The 16,975-nt window shown below is 44.9% G+C and overlaps 1 protein-coding gene across 10 annotated transcripts in view; it reads right to left on the bottom strand.

Annotated features, from left to right (window-relative positions):
* Positions 1–16,975, bottom strand: part of SULF1 (sulfatase 1) — a 186,878-nt gene that overhangs the window by 23,292 nt on the left and 146,611 nt on the right. For 7 of the 10 annotated variants that reach the window (XM_055318162.1, XM_055318166.1, XM_055318167.1 and 4 more), the window contains 9 exons: positions 13,828–14,074; positions 12,110–12,206; positions 11,549–11,643; positions 10,949–11,014; positions 9,899–10,071; positions 5,379–5,521; positions 5,161–5,284; positions 3,325–3,358; positions 2,094–2,159 (listed from right to left, as the gene is read on the bottom strand). In XM_055318162.1, coding sequence (XP_055174137.1) covers positions 2,094–2,159; positions 3,325–3,358; positions 5,161–5,284; positions 5,379–5,521; positions 9,899–10,071; positions 10,949–11,014; positions 11,549–11,643; positions 12,110–12,206; positions 13,828–14,074 — 1,045 coding nt within the window. The remainder of the gene's footprint in view (positions 1–2,093; positions 2,160–3,324; positions 3,359–5,160; positions 5,285–5,378; positions 5,522–9,898; positions 10,072–10,948; positions 11,015–11,548; positions 11,644–12,109; positions 12,207–13,827; positions 14,075–16,975) is intronic. The other 3 variants (XM_055318169.1, XM_055318168.1, XM_055318170.1) reach the window with 3 other exon arrangements.

Genomic DNA, 16,975 nt, shown 5'->3' on the forward strand with positions numbered 1-16,975 from the left:
AGCTTCTTACTAGGGAGGCAGGACTTGAACCCAAGGCAGACTAGCTCCTCAGTACTGATCAGGCCCTAACACGCAGCTAGCTCACCTATGTCCACCTGCAAAGCATGAGCTGTGGCTCCAGGGTAGATGAATCAAAACACACAAAAGCGGGGCACCTGGGTGGCTCAGTGGTTGAGCATCTGCTTTTGGCTTAGGTCGTGATCCCGGGGTCCTGGGATCGAGTCCTACATCAGGCTTCCCATAGGGAGCCTGCTTCTCCCTTTGCCTGTGTCTCTCCCTCTCTCTGTGTCTCTCATGAATAAATAAAATCTTTTTAAAAAACCTGCAAAAGCAATGTGTGCCAAAGTGTGGCTGCTGCGGCTGAAGCACCATGGGCCTCCTGGCCTCCCGGCGGGGGGGGGGGGGCACCGTGGGCAGGGCAGCAGCCCTGGCTGTGTGAGGCCGCCAGGAACTGACGGCCACCCCACCCTGTGCCTGCCAGGAGCATTTCCTGGACATCAAAGGGCAGCGTGTTAGCTTTCCTAAGCAATGGGAAAAAATAAACACCCTCTCACCCTGCTGATCCTATTCTATTTTGCGACACAGAAATGATTGCTTTCAACTCGAGCCAGAAATGATCTTCTGAGTCACAGAGGCCACTTTCTGCGCGGTGCCCGTCCTCGGTGCCTGTCCTGGCTGGAAAATGACCGGAGTGAGTAAGCAGAGCTGCCTGGGGGCCGGTCCCAGGCACACACCACGGCCGTAAATAAATAAAATAAATAAGGATGTTGAACAGGGAACGGGCTTGCTTTCCGAAGGCTGTTTAAGCAAATCTAAAGATTAATGTCTTCAAACCCACAAAATGGAAGGTGGTCAAAACTATCACACAGTCAATTTTGTGCAAGAAAGATGTTTCCTGGGGGCACCTGGTTGGCTTCAGCCCAGGGCCTGATCCTGGGGTCCTGGGATCGAGTCCCACATCGGGCTCCCCACATGGAGCCTGCTTCTCCCTCTGCCTGTGTCTCTGCCTCTCTCTCTCTCTGCGTCCCTCATGAATAAATAAATAAAATCTTTAAAAAAAAAAGATGTTTTCTGAAACATTCTGTTGAATTTTCAAATTTCAATTTCTTCAGGCTCACATTTCAATTTCTTCAGGCTTGGTTGTCAACCTTTTTTCTCAAGGTCTTTTATAGTGAAGTTTTATGATTAAAAATGCATTTAATTAGTTTTCTAGAAAAAAAAAAGGAAATCAAAATTGAAGAATCAAGGCTTCTGAACCCTGTCAGTCGTGCCGTCGCTGGAGGGCCGTATCCCTCAGACACCATCTGGAGACGGTTTTCTCAGCAGTTCCACACAGACCGTGGCTTGCCTGGCATCTGTTTCCTTTCAGTCCAATAGGACACAATGAGCAGGTGAGGCCACGTCAAACACTGTATTTGGGCGTCCAGAGAGTCCCCAGGTGTGACAAGCAGATGCTCCCTGAGTCACCCTATTTTGTGACTTCTGGCCTACAACGTGGATAGCCACTGAAAGACAGCTTGTCCCCTGCCTTATGAAATAGTGGGATCCGAAAATGCCAGTCATTGTGAGTTGGGGTATCCTTACATCTGTCCTTTGATAAGGAAGGTGGAGGGGAAAGGTAACCCTCTGTCACCTTGCACAGTCACATTCTCAGACAGGCGACCCCATCAACAACGAGTTTACCAAGGCTGTGACAAACGACCTGCCAAATGATGGATTGAGTGGCAGTGGCACAGGGAAAGAGGAGTCCCAGATGCCTCCCACTGAATTATGACCAGGAGTGCAGTTACACATCCCTCATCTCAAATGTGTCCTCGTTTGGGGAGGACTTCACGGAGAATGGCTCTCTGACTCAGCTCTGACCAGGCCCTGTCTCTTAAATAGCCTCTTAATATCCTTTTACCTCGTTCATGACATGGAGTAAAAGAGAGCTCAGCTCCCCTGAACATCCCTTCGCTGTAAAATTGAGTGCATCATAAAATAGCCGTAGAGTCAATATTTAGTGTTAGGTCCACTTAAAATGTCACACTTTGGAAATGTCTCAGTGTGGCCCCTGGGAGGCAGGCAAAGAGTGCTGGTGTGTGGGATATTACCTCGTCAGCCCATATCCCGGGTGAGACCAGCTTAAGAGAGGGTTCTTCTGCTCTGTCCTACGTGTGCTGGGGTGATGTGGGGTCGGGGTGGGGGCGCAGCCAGGAAAGGAGAGGAGACAGGAGAGGAGAGAAAAAGAAGAGATACACACGTGGTTATTAAGTATCCTCCCACAGTCCTATTAGTTGTTTACATCCCCCTCTCCCTCCCTTTCCTGTTGTTTGGCTCCTGGTTGGAAGAGGAGGAATCTGAGACCAATCAGGAGGCTGGAGGGGGGGCAGTGGGGCAAACAGGGTGCCCCGGCATGGCACCAAGCAAGTCCATGCTCCTTTGATGGATTCATCATGAATGAGGATGCCTGTCGACACACGGTGCCTCAGTTTCCCCACAGTAGAGGTGATAAGGGCAGTCCCCTCCTGCCCCACATGACACATTTCTGACAAATCCACCCAAGGTCTATACTCAGAATGGAAAATTATCAAGCGCTGACGATGACAGGTGTGTGGGTCCCCCGCTCCAGAACACGATGAGATGAGAGGGGCAGGTGGGGGTCGGAGGGAACAAGGTGGCTGGGCTGAGGCCTGTTTATGCAGTTTGGGTGTGTCAGGCGTATGGTCTCCGTGCTAATGCACAGACCTCTCTGTCCGGGACCCCGGTGCCTTCTCCTCACTCACCACCACCCTGCGGAGCCTTCTGAATCATATCACCTCTGCTTTTCACCACCCAGGTTAATTAAGGCCTCTTGACCAAGAAGCTCCTTCTCTTTCCCCCACCTTCAGCTGCAGAATGCTCTTAAAATTCCCATTGCTCCTTTTGGGTCCTTGACATCATGGTTCACAAGAACCTCTTAACTAGGTTCCAGGAAGCCTCTCCACACGTCAGCGTGCAAGCACCACAAGGGAAATCATTGTCCCGACCTCTCCCCAGGGCCCCCGAAGGTCATTCTGGGTTTTTTTCCCCCTTTCACATCATTCCATGCTTAAAAGCATCATCTAATGAGCAAACACACATGGAGTAAATGCTCTGAGAGACATCCTGCCGTGACAGCTGATTAAAAGCGAAGTGACAGATCTGTGACCAATGACACAATATGGCGGCGAATGCTGTTAGCACATGCATGCACCCCGCACTACGCTCTGCGCAACACGGTGAGAAACGGAAATTAGTTGAAATGGCTGGATCATGCAATTATTGGGAAAGAAGCTGCGGGGGAGAATAAAAAAGTGTGAATACCTGTGTAGGTCATAGCTTCCTCCATCTTTATTTCCTGATATAGGAAAATACAAGAGTAATTTATGTTAGCTTTAGAACTCATAAAACCATTCACTATGTAGTTCTCCATGCACAACATCTAAATCCTAGAAAGAAACAGATTGTGTTAAGTACAGACAGGGCTAAAGTCCCATAGAGCTTTTCTAGTAGACAGCTTCAAAATGAGCATGGAAAGCTAAAAAATAAAAAGGTCTGAGATAAAATGTAGAGGAGTTCACATGAAAAGGGAGTGCAGTGGGAAAGGAGGAGGGCCCATTTAAAAGTAGTAAGAGAAGTACTTCCAGTCAGGCTCAGTAAAATTATGGTTATTTTTAGACAAAACACTTAGGGGGGGAACAAAGGCCAATAATCCTCTCGCTTAGGAACGATCTAGAAGGTGGAGAGGACTACTTTCGGCCGAACAGCAATCACGGGCTCCCCCTGGTGTGTCATCCCATCAAGAGACTGTCAGCCTTCCCGGGGCAGTTACATCATCACCCATTAAGAGAGTGTGGTCCTTTGGGGGAGAAATGTCAGGGTGTAATTTTGCTAGGGCCTCTAATAAGCGGTTTAATTTCTAAGCCTTATTGGGCTTTTACATTTTTTCCTTTCTTTTTGGTGTGTGGAGGGCGAAGATTTGAGGAAAAGCTAGAACAAGTAAGCAGGATATCTGAAAAGGCTCGAGCCAAGTGCAGTCGTGACCAAAAGACCCATTTTGCAAGTCAGGACTGGACTTTTCTGGCTGGCAACTCATCTGATGACGATGTTAACGGAGAAGATAGCTGTGAGGTGACCCCTCTAGAATTTCTTATGGGACCTTCACAGCTTGAAAGCCTTGGCGCCCTACCATGTGCAAATGACAGGTGGCAGACGTTGCTCCTTTGGGGATGGGTGTCCCCCGCCCCCAGTCACATGAGCCAGGGACCCAGAGACACCGGCTGTTAGGGGCACTGGGAAAACCCAGCTGCACACAACGGGTCCCTGCAAAGTGCTCCCCACTGCCAGGGAGCCCCACGGTTCACCCTTTTGGGGTTGACATGCTGCGCTGCTGGCAAGCCCTGGCCAGCACCAGCTCTCTCTCCTTCCTTCTGTGGACTGCAGGAATTTACATTTCTACAGGAATTATGAGAAAGTCAGTGTTCTCATCAACTGGGAAAGGGCTGGACAGGCTGAAAAGAACTGCAGCCTTATGAACCAGAGGGGAGATAAGTGAGTTTAACACTGTGGCCCCGGGAGGGAACATCTGGCTGATTCCGTATGGGCCCTCTAACGCTCTTAGGCCCCAGGACAGTGAATTACTCAAGTATCTCTAACTTCAGAGAGGAAATCCTGGTAAAAGAAATCTAATTCACTGTGTCACGGGTAGGGATCCCACTGGGGCAGCTCCCAACAGTGATAAGCAGAAACAGGGCATTGTGTGTTTCCATCCAAATTCACTTAAAAAATTAGGATATCCTGGTTTACCTAGAGAATATGTTCTGTCTATTGGCAGCAATAACCAATAAGTCCCCAATGCTTTCATCCAACCTGCCAGTGAGTGCTTCTACCAGGAGAGTTTACTAGTAGAACAGACGTGTGGGAGAAACTGGAATAAAATTCTCACCAGATCTTTTGGTGCGTTACATTTTTCATTAATGCTCCCAGAGGTAAGCTGAGAGAACACGTTATATTTGGAATTGCCTGGAAAGTCTCCCCTGAATGAATCCCAAACTCTTGTGTTTCTACGCATACAGACGTTTCAAAGGTGGAAAACTCGACAACACAAAGAATTTTCCAGGAAATATAGGAAAAAAAACCACAACCCTTTTTCCCCCTTACCAACTTCAAGGCCCTTAGGTCTTGGGTTGCACTGCTTGTACCCCTGACAGCTTCTGAGCTCCATGAGTTGAACGTGCAGCTGATTCAAAATGCCCCGTTCCACCGTGTGCACTGCGTTTGTGAGCTGTGGATGAGGAGGCCAGGACGATAGAGTTATGCTCATGTTCTGGCTGTTTCATTTTCAACAACCTTCATAAAACGAAAACATATGGACTTACCTGATAAGGATCTGTATTCATATCAAAATACTCCAAAAAGCCAGTGGCGAACTCACAGAAAAGAAAATTATGCGTCTCATTAACTGTCCGCAAACACCAGTAGGTATTGTTGTTAGAACTCGTGCAAGCACAGAAAGAGCCCACTGTTGGTAAAAAAAAAAAAAAAAAGAAAAAGAAAAACAAAACAAAAAGAATGAAAAAACAAAAAATGTAGGCTGGCTAGCCTGAAAAAACAAAAAAATATAGGCCGGCTAACCATTTCCTGATCTTTTTTACTTTAAGGGGCACGTTTTCTTTCTTGTAACTACTATGTGGTTAGATGTTTTAAAAAATTATATTTCCCTCCTTTCTAAATAATTTGCTGTGGGACCAGGTGGCAAATGGGAAAAATAATGGCAATTTATGATCGTGAATACAGATGGAAGGCCAAGGTAAAGTTTTAGGCACATTAATTTGCTTCCCTCCGTCAGGCCGTAGTCACTGAAATTGAGTGGAGAATGAAGGGGAAGGAAATGATCAGAGCTTGTATTTCTGGTTATTTATATCTTTTCTTAAAAAAGAAAAAAAATAGTTTTATAATATAGAGATGGACCTGGTGCCCTTGCTTTGTTCTCTATATCACAGCGACACGTCATAAAATGGTGCACAGAAACGGGATTCTTTGTGATCATTGAAGACAATATATTTTTTTAAAGATTTATTTATTTATTTGAGAGAGAGAGAGAGAGAGAGAGAGAGAGAGAGAGAGAGCACACAAACGCAGTGGGGAGGACCAGAGGGAGAGGGAGAGATTCTCAAGCAGAATTCCGGCTGAGCACGGACTCTGACTCAGGGCTTGATCTCACAACCCTGAGATCACGACCCTGAGATCACGACTTGAGCTGAAACCAAGAGTCAGACACTTAACTGACTGCATCACCCAGGCACCCCAACAATGTCTTAACGTGAGATGAGCTATGACCATTAACACGTTTTGTACCATGAGAGGTTCACTGGTTAACTGGTGGAAAGTAAATAAAACATATGTCAAAACAAAACAAATTACTTAGTCTTCTTCTTCTTTTTTTTTTTTTTACTTAGTCTTCTTTTATAGAAAGGCAGTTTCCAGATTTGCTGACCTTTCCTGCAATAATAATCGAATTTTAAAAGTGTGCTACCTAGAGAGGCAGTCAGTTGTTTAAGCATCTGCCTTTGGCTCAGGTCATGATCCCAGGGGAGTTGGCTTCTCCCTCTGCCCTCCCACCCAACTCATGCTCTCTCTCCCTCTCTCTCAAATAAATAAATAAAATCTTTAAAAGTGCTATCTAGCAAATATTTTTTAAATAATTGGGATAGGTACACTTAATTAGTGAGCATTCACTGTCCATTATGTGCTTTGCATGCATTGACTCCTTAAAAGAACTTTATGAGACAGATTATTATTCTTTCCATTTTACAGATGGGAAAAACAGAGCGCAGAGAGGTTAAGTAATTTATCTAAAGTCACAACAGCTGACAAGTGGCAGCATTAGAGATCTGGCTAAAGGCTATAGTCTTTTTTTTTTAATAATCTGAATTTTATTTTTTTAATTTATTTTAAATTTTTTAAAATTTATTTATGATAGTCACAGAGAGAGAGAGAGAGAGAGAGGCAGAGACATAGGCAGAGGGAGAAGCAGGCTCCATGCACCGGGAGCCTGACGTGAGATTTGATCCCGGGTCTCCAGGATCGCTCCCTGGGCTAAAGGCAGGCGCCAAACCGCTGCGCCACCCAGGGATCCCTAAAGGCTATAGTCTTAACCACTATATGCTACTTACCTCCCTATCCAATATTAAACACACTAAATCTGTCCCCTTAAGCTAAGAGATATTTTAAACAATGAATGAGAAATGATTTTCTTTAAATTTTACTTTAATAGACTTCTTATTTATTTATTTATTTATTTATTTATTTATTTATTTATTATTTTTTTTAAAGATTTTATTTATTCATTCATGATAGTCACACAGACAGGCAGAGACACAGGCAGAGGGAGAAGCAGGCTCCATGCAGGGAGCCCGACATGGGACCCGATCCCGGGTCTCCAGGATCACGCCCCGGGCCAAAGGCAGGCGCCAAACCGCTGTGCCACCCAGAGATCCCTATTTATTTATTTTTTAAAAAGATTTTATTTATTTACTCATGAGAGACACAGAGAGAGAGGCAGGGACACAGGCAGAGGGAGAACAAGGCTCCATGCAGGGAGCCTGATGTGGGACTTGATCCCAGGACCCCAGGATCACACCCTGAGCCGAAGGCAGATGCTCAACCGCTGAGACACCCAGGTGTCCCTAATAGACTTTTTAGAGCATAAAACAGTTTACAGAAAAACCTAGCAGAAGGCCCAGAGACTTTCTAGGGACTACACTCATCTCACAGATGCCCAACCTTCCACACTACCAAATTCCCTTTTGACAGTGGCACATCTGTGACAGTTAATGAACCTACATTGACACATCATCACCCAAAGTCCATAGCCTACATTATGGTTCGCTCTTAGTGTTGTATGTTCTATGAGCTTTGACAAATGTATAATGACATGTATCACCAGTATAGTATCATACGAAGTAGTTTCATGGCCCTAAAGATCCATACTGCTCCATCTATTCATCCCTTGCCCTGCAGAAATTATTTTTCAAACTGCTATGTCTCCTGTACCCCACCCCAGAGCTTGGTGGAGAATGGACCCCTGTAACCTGAGTGACCCTCAGAGGTCTTCACTCCCCAATTTAGGGAATGAGATTAAAAGTTAAATGCTATGAGTTTAAGAGTTCACTTGGCCTCAGTGTGGCTGGAAATGAAAATGCAAGCTTGGATACTGAAATCAAAAAGCATCCAAATGGAAAGATAAAACAAAGATTTTGGGATATAGGCCTGAAACCCCCTGAGAATGGTCTTGGGTTCCTGGAGTCTCTAAATTCCACTTTGAGAGACTCTGACCCAGGTGGTCTCCTGGGTTCTTCTCAATGAGAAGATCTGAGGTTTTAGCTACTCCCTGGGATGGTAAGCCTTCAATCAGATGTTGTGCCACAAGAATTAAGGGCATTATTTCTGGAAGGCCTCAGTGAATACTGTGCATAGGCCACCAAAGCACATGTAAGTATGAATTTTAAAAGTGCACAATTGTTGGGACCCCTGGGTGCCTCACTGGTTAAGTGTCTGACTCTTGATTCTGTCTCAGGTCATGATCTCAGGGTTGTGAGATCGAGTCCCGCATTGGACTCCGAGCTGGGCATGGAGCCTGCTTAAGGTTCTCTCTCTCCCTCTCCCTCTGCCCCTCCTCCCTGGTTTGCATGTCCTGTTTCTCTCTTAAAAAACAAAACAAAAAACCCCACATAATTATTATTACATATCATCAGCAATTCCACGTAAAACCACCAATTATGTAGAATCCTTATTCTTCTGTGAGCATGATGCTAGGTACCAAAGGGGACTGAGAACTAGTAGGATATGGCCCCTGCATTAGAGGGGTTTTCACTTCCTTTTATTATACTTACAGAATTACATGAAGTGAAATAGAAACAAAATCTATTCGAGGCAAAATTGTTCGTCCATTTATTTAGTTATAGATAGAACTAAAGCCAGTCTTACTGGGTAGGAACTCTGCCAAAAGCTGGTTACTGTGTGAAATAACATCATCAGCAGAAACATGCAGGGTGAGCTTGGCATTTGCAAATAAAATATGAAAACAAATCTTTAAAGACAAAGTTAATTTTTGGCAAAATCATTCTAGTTACCAGTGTAGAAAATAATATGATGCTCTCCTCTTAAATCATTCTAGGTTCCTGGTTTTACACTGCTGAAGCCCTAGTCTTAGTAACTGTGGCGTTAGTTGCTGGCTCTCTGCATGGCGGTGGACAGTGGCATCTAAAAGGAGTAACTCAGATGAGATGATAGGCGCTAACTGAACTTACCGTGGTCATCACGTCATAATACACAGAAGTCAGGTCATTATGCCGTACACTTTAAAGTTAAACAGTTCTGTGTCAATTGTATCTCAATAAAACTGGGAAAAAAAATTTTAAATGATTTTATGGGACAGCCCGGGTGGCTCAGCAGTTTAGTGCCACCTTCATCCCAGGGCGTGATCCTGGAGACCCGGGATCAAGTCCAACATTGGGCTCCCTGCATGGAGCCTGCTTCTCCCTCTGCCTGTGTCTCTGCCTCTCTCTTTCTCTCTCTGTGTCTCTCATGAATAAATAAATAAAATCTTTAAAAATATATAAAAGAAAATAATTTTATGGATGTATTTATGTATGTATGTGTTTATTTGGAGAGCATGAGTCATGGAAAGATAGACGCAGGAGGGAGAGAGGGAGAATCTCCAGCAGACTTTGCACTGAGCATGGAACTCAATGCGTGGCTCCATCTCGCCATGACCTGAGCTGCAACCAACAGTCAATGCTTAACTAACTAAGCCAACTAGGTGCCCCCAAACTGGGAAAACTATTTCTAACCCCCCACCAAAAAAAACCCCAAACCAGAAACACACAGTACGTACAGTTCCAGAATGGGGCCGTCTGCCAGTGGTTGTTGTCGTGTGTGAAGCAGGTGAGGCCAGGGAGGCTACATTCCTCCCCCTTCCTCTGGCGTTTCTTTTCCTTCCTCTCCTTCTTCCTCCTACGGTTCTCCTTGAAAAGCTGCAGTTTGCTGTCTACTTCTTGAGCAGCTTCCCTATTCCAACAGAAGGGGTGTGTTAATTATCAGAAAGCAGTTTCCCAATTAAAAATATTATTGTCGCTATGAATCTCACACAAAATATGCAGATCCACAGTAACAGAGGACTTGTTTTCCACAGAGGGCCTCGAACTATAATCGGCAAAAGTGAAGACAAACTCATTAAGTGACAACTCTCTTAGAATTTTACCGAGCCTGGAAGGATCAACGTTTTCTTCCTTATTTACTTGTAAACACCGGTGGAAATAAATGTCGAGGTGAATCCATGGATCCCGCTAGCCACAGCATTTGGACTTGTGGCTTAACTCCCTGGGACTTAGTACTCATCAGCCAGAAAGTCAATGGTTAGTGGGATTACATGACTTGGAAAGAATTCCTTTTTGTTACTATTTTGTTTTATTCCATAAAGGGCTCAACTTTTGCTGAGGCTCAATACTAAATCCCCTTCACATGCAAATTTTAACTATTATTTTAAAGATATGTGTATTTCTTCCAGCTTTCAGAATTCAGCACGATTGCAGACTATTCTATGGACACACCAACCTAATCACCATGGTCCCTTTTCCCAATTGCTGTCCACAGAAAGCAGTGCATAGAATAAAATCCAGTTACCATCCCATACATCGGCAGAGAACACATATAGAATTAGAGCAGATCTCCTCATGGCTCCCCCTAAAGGATTCCAAAAGCATCCCCGTGGTCTCTTGGCAAGATAGGGCTTTGTTGCCAACTTCTGGAGCTCTGTGCCTTCCTGGCTAGATCTGCTTGCTTGGAAGCAGCACCACTTGGAACACAGGGGTCCCTGCTGCCTTTTAGAAGTGCCCAGGGGACAGTCCTCCACTCCCAGTGAAAGTGGAAAAACAGACTCACTTACTTGAATGGGTGGAGATGGCTCTTCACCTTCTCTTGCTTTTTTACACCTTTCTCTTTATTATAATAGCTACGGGCAAGAAGATTGAAAAGGGAGTCTTCATAGTCTCACATTTAATCAGACAGTTTATTTTATTTTATTTTATTATTTTATTTTATTTTATTTTTAAAAAGATTTTATTTATTTATTTGAGAGGCAGAGAGATAGCAAGGAAGAGTAGAGCAGGAGGGAGGGGCAGAGAGAGGAGCAGACTCCCTGCTGCCCAGGGAGCCAGGCCTAGGGCTCGATCCCAGGACTCTGAGATCATGACGTGAGCCAAAGGCAGATGCTTCACCAACCGAGCCACCCCTGGCAAAGCGACAATTCATTTTACAAACAGGAAGAACAGAAGGAAAGTAGTTACTTTGTTGTAACTGTCTTAGCTTAATGGGGCTTTTTAACCTTCGGCTTAGGTTTATGACATATTTCTTTTCAGTATATGATAATAAATTCAATTTACTAAGCTTTCTATTGGTAGAAGAGACAAATAAGCCCAGTGCTTGTCACCGGAGCTTGTGGAAACATGAGTTTGGAAACAAGGGGGTGAAGTGGCCGCCCACTCACCTCTGTTTACTACAGGCACACTCCTCCGGCTTTCTCCTCTTTAGGTGTCCTCTCACTTCTCTTAAATTCTTAATTTTGTCTTGCAAAGCTTCAATCTGGAAGACACATGCGTGAACAATTACATTTGAAGATCAGGATTTTCTATGCTGAGTGCCTCTCTTTTCACCTTGCTTTCTATATTCCATAATTCCAGCTCTTCCACTGAGATGATAATTAACTTGGAAACAAAGTGGACACAGAATATGTCTACCTCGACGTTCCTGCTGATGTGCGGTAGATAAACATGAACAGATGCCTCACTTACGACTGGATCATTTCCTCACGGAAATTTCAACAGGTCATGGAGCCAATCCCTGCTATTTTCTCACACCCTATTTTGTTTTCAGGCAGGACAATCACTACATCACCGGGGAAAGATAAAACCTTGCTACGCTGTTTCATATAACTGTGATTGTAAAAAACAATGATGTGTATACACAGTGAACCCCACCAGTCTCCACGGGGCTGGGAGCCGAGTTTGCATCCGGAATGCACCCTTCCAATCACATGGCTGTGGCTAACCTCTTTATCAATGTACGCCTTGTGGTCCTTCCAGGCTCTCGCTGATTGATACAGTTCTCTCTCACAATGGATGGTATCATTCGGAAGAATAAAGCACCTGCAAAAACAAACCAACCCAAAACATTAGAGATAGGTTTATATGTTAATATTTACTAATATTAAAAAAATCCATTAGAGATAGCAAAAGGAACAGAATTATCTTCTAAACTCTTAATTTGGATGCAAGCAGCATGTTGGAGTTGAGCCACAGACAAAGATACATGGGAATGTCTCCTGGCCACCAGTGTGGGGAAAGGATGGTATCAGAGAGGAACCATTCCTAAGATCCCCTTTCACAGCAATATTGCTGTGAGTATTCACAATATTGAGTATTCACATCCCCAAGAACAGCCACCACCAGACAGCCCCAGTTTTGAAGGCCTCGTCAAATACCATAGGAAAAATTGACGTTTTCACAGTTATAATGGAAGTAAGTTGATTAAAGAAAAGCAGAGTCAGAAAGGGGTTATTTATCCTATTCATTTTGTTACAAAGAGCCTGCCTGGAGTATCTCATTAGGTGTGCAGCAAAGAAACAGTCCCAGGGACAGAGAAAATTTGGGATAAGGGGTCAATCAATACTGAAAGAGAAACAAATCCCGGTCTAAATCTCCTAGCCTATAACTGCAGTTGACCTTGGAACAATACAGGCTGGAATTCCACGGGTTCACTTATACGTGGATTTGTTGTCTTTTTGATAAACACAGTCCAGTACTAGAAAGATATGTTGTCTTCCTTATGATTTTCATAAAAACATTCTTTCCTCTAACTTACTTTCTCGTAAGAATACAGTATATGATACATATAATCAACTGTTTATGTTATCGCTAAGGCTTCTGGTCAGCAGTAGGGCCACCAGTAGTAAAGTTTCTGGGGAGTCAAAAGGTATATGTGGTTTTTCAACTGTGGGGGTGGGGGGAGTGTCCCCAATGCCCTCCGCCCCCTACACCTTGATCAAAGTCAATGATACAGGCATCTGAAGACCGATTCCAAAGATAAAAATCCTGGCAAGAGCTCATGATAGCAGGCCCCCCACCAAAGTGATAGAATGGGAGAGGGGGGAAAAAAAGACTTTGCTAATAAATTCAGAAAGAAAGTTTTTCTCTATCAATAGAACAACTGGATTTTGGAAGGAAGTGGAGAACCGGGGTCATCCATTACAGCTGTGGGATGATCGCCTCCTTCCCCGTCCCCGTGACTCCGGAGGCCCACCATGCTTTCTGGGATCTGACTAGTTTAGTAGATGTTTCTGCATCTTATGTCCATTTGCAACACATCCCACCTCTCTGGAAGCCTCTCCAGGACCTGCAGTCCCCCTTGGGCTGTATTTCATTTCTGAGGCTGGGAGTGCACAAGTGCTCTGAGCCTCTACCAGTGCCAGTGATGGTTTCCATCTGCTCCCTAGACTCCCACGAAGGTAACTCTTCAAAGGCAGAACTGCGTGCCTGCTAAGTTGTGACAGAACCACTCTGGCTAAACTCCCAGGGACCAGCTTCATGTGAAACTGAACCCAAAGCGTGTCCCCTTGGCTTCTTTAAACCCCAGGTGTTACACAGGCCAGCCTCCGGACCCTGTAGGGCCGAGTGCTATCACTTTTTATAAAGAAGCAAAATAGTGGTTATGGGGAGGGGGGGTGGTGGCTCTGAACTCAGCCCCCGCGAACAGCTAAAGCCTCCCTACTTGTGCGTCACTCTGACGGTGGTGGGCAAGCCCAGGGCGTTGTCTCTGTCGGCCAGCATCGCGTCCCCGTCGCCGGGAGCCTGGTGACCTCCGGGCCCCCTGTGGCCTTCATCATGGCGCTTGACGATGTTTCTCGGTCGCAACACTTGCAATTCTTCTTCTTCCAGATTTATGTCATATATTTCACCTTCGAATTCGACTGACAAGGAACGTGTTTGCCGAGTATGGACAAATCTGGGCTTGTACTCTGGAAAGAAGGGGAGACACATTATTAATGTGGACATCTGGGTGTAGTTTAGGAGGGATGAAAAGCACCGCCTGGCTCAGTGAGCATTCTGGGAAGGGGCAAGCAGTTTATATGGCATTGGTGAGGGGCATCGGGGTGCTGTGGCAGCCCACTGGGATTCAGGTCAGGAGGGCTGGGCTCCTGTCTGGGCCTGGGTGCTGCAGGGCAGTGTGGTGGGAGGCATGCTCCTCTGAGGCTCAGCCTTTCATCCCTCCAGTGAGGGGGCACATCTGGGGGACCCCTAAGTTCCTTTCTATTCACAGCAGGCTGTGAACTTCCACGCTGCATTCTCAATGTGAACTGCTAAGGCAGTTTGTTTGGATAAAACTATACTCCCAATTATGATATTAATCATAATACTGACTCACTGATTGGGCTTTTGCTATGTATTATTATTCACCTCATACTCACCTCTAATCCACAATCTTAGAAGACCTGTATTATTATGATAAATCCTTACATTAAAAAACTTATTAGATTGTCAGAACAGGCTCATAAATTTGGTGTTATGATTCTGTTTTTTTCTTTAAAGATTTTTTTTAGATTTATTTATTTATTTATTTATTTATGGGAGACACACAGAGAGAGGTAGAGACACAGGCAGAGGGAGAAGCAGGCTCCATGCAGGGAGCCCGACGTGGGACTAGATCTCAGGTCCCCAGGATCACGCCCTGAGCTGAAGGCAGATGCTCAACCACTGAGCCACCCAGGTGCCCCTGGTGTTATGATTTTTAAGAATGGGAAAACTGAAGCTCTGAAGGCTACCTACATTTTCCAAGTTTATGTAGCCAACGGCTGTGGGAACCAGGATTCTAATCTACCAGATTCTAAAGGCTACAGTCTTTCTACAACATTGGGCTGCTTTTTTCAAAAGGGTAAATGCTCTCAGCACCTTCTATTTGTACCAAAAACAGAGAAAAATTAAATTTTGCAAATGCTTTTATCAGCCAACTGACTTTTAATACCTAGCAGATGGAATGTAATGCCAGGGGGAGGCCAGCATGCTTTCTGTCAAGTCTCATAGTGTGTTAAGACAAGAGCTTTAATGTGCAAACCTTGGCTCCTTCTCAGATGCCCTTTGGCTCTGAGGGGGCATTCTCACATGGAACTTCTCTCTCCAGCCTGCTGCTGAAATAGGAAGAAGGGGAGCACACAGGCCATCGCATCAAAATTGATGCTCCCACAGGACCCTGCTGTGATGGCAGTTTCCAGAGGAGGAAACGCCTCTGTACAGTCAGCAGGTCACTGTGCGTGCTCACGAGCAACTCCTGCCCTCAAATATGTGAGACTCCATGTGGTTTGAAAGAGTGGCCCCAGACCTCTCCAGTCTGTGCTCAACATTGAACAACACAGTGTTTAGGGTCACTGCGGTGGAGACACATCTAACCTCCCCAGAGAGAAGAGGCGGCCCCTTCCTTGGAGGAATTGGAGTCCAACATTGGTAATCAGATTCCGTTAAGGGACAATGTCAGGAATCTTTGTCTCTTTTTGGCTTCCATGTGCTATCTTTTTTTTTTTTTAAGATTTTATTTATTTATTCATTAGAGAGAGAGAGAGAGAGGCAGAGACACAGGCAGGGGGAGAAGCAGGCTCCATGCAGGAGCCTGATGTGGGACTTGATCCCGGGTCCCCAGGATCACGCCCTGGGCCGAAAGCAGCACTAATCCGCTGAGCCTCCCAGGCTGCCCTCCATGTGCTATCTTTGCGTGAATTATTAAACCTGGCATTTTATCTCAGGGAGAAAAAAAAAATTTCCCAAATCAATCATTGCAGCCTTTGGGTTATGGATTCCTTTAGGAGTGTGTTGAATGTTATGGATATCCAGAAAAATGTGCACATACACACAGAATAGACTTAGAATTTTGGCTTAAATGGTAGAAGGCTCACGATCCCCTAAAGTCCATCTGTGGAGTCCAGAAGAATAAAGCCAGTGCTGAGAGCTCCTATTGTTCCTAGTGATTGATTTCCTAATTTACAAGGTGCGGGGCACCTGGCTGGCTTCGTCGGTATGAGCATGGGACTCTTGATCTGGAGGTCGTGAGTTCAAGCCCCATGTTGTGTGTGCAGCTTACTTCAAAAACAAAAGCAAAGTCTACCCAATTCAGAATGCAGCAAATATCTTACTTCCAAACCAATATAGAAAAGAACAGCCCCAGAAATGAGTCACTTTTCCCATGCTGTCACTAGATGGCGCCAGACTCATTCTTTTATGGAAGGTGCCGCCTGGGTTTTCACATCTGTATAATTGCAGGAATTTTATATAGCGCAGGATAGGATATAGGATATAGGATTTTATAAAGAAAATATTAGGTAGCGCTTTTCGTACTGCATTTGACTAGTTGCACCCTGCCAGTCAACAAGAGGAATTAAAAAAAATAAAGATTGTCTAATAACAGACGTACCTTTAAGAAATATTTATGCTTTTCTTATTAGATGCATAAGCCACGAAACCGCGAATTTTTATTTTGTTCCTTTTTTTTTTTTTAAAGCAGCTCAAGGGAGACAAATCAGGACATTAGCACTGATGTCAAAGAAAACTGACCTGAATTATACCTTCTGCCCCTCACCACACCTTTTACCTCTTTCTAGCTCTTCCATGTGCGTGGATATTTTGTGTGTGGCGCTTTTACGGAACATATTCTATGCATATTCTATGCTCAAGTTAAAATGTGCACAAACCCGAAATTTCAAATGAGCTTTGGTATTTTAAACATAACAGTTATTTGCTTTTCGCTGCAAAAGTATGCATTGGAAGACCTAAAACGTAGGGCATCCCTGGGTGGCACAGCGGTTTAGCACCTCCCTTCGGTCCAGGACCTGGACCCTGGAGACCCGGGATCGAGTCCCACTTCGGGCTCCCTG

The sequence above is a fragment of the Nyctereutes procyonoides genome, unplaced genomic scaffold, assembly GCF_905146905.1.
Source record: "Nyctereutes procyonoides isolate TBG_1078 unplaced genomic scaffold, NYPRO_anot_genome, whole genome shotgun sequence".
In the NCBI taxonomy this organism is placed as follows: Eukaryota; Metazoa; Chordata; class Mammalia; order Carnivora; family Canidae; genus Nyctereutes; species Nyctereutes procyonoides.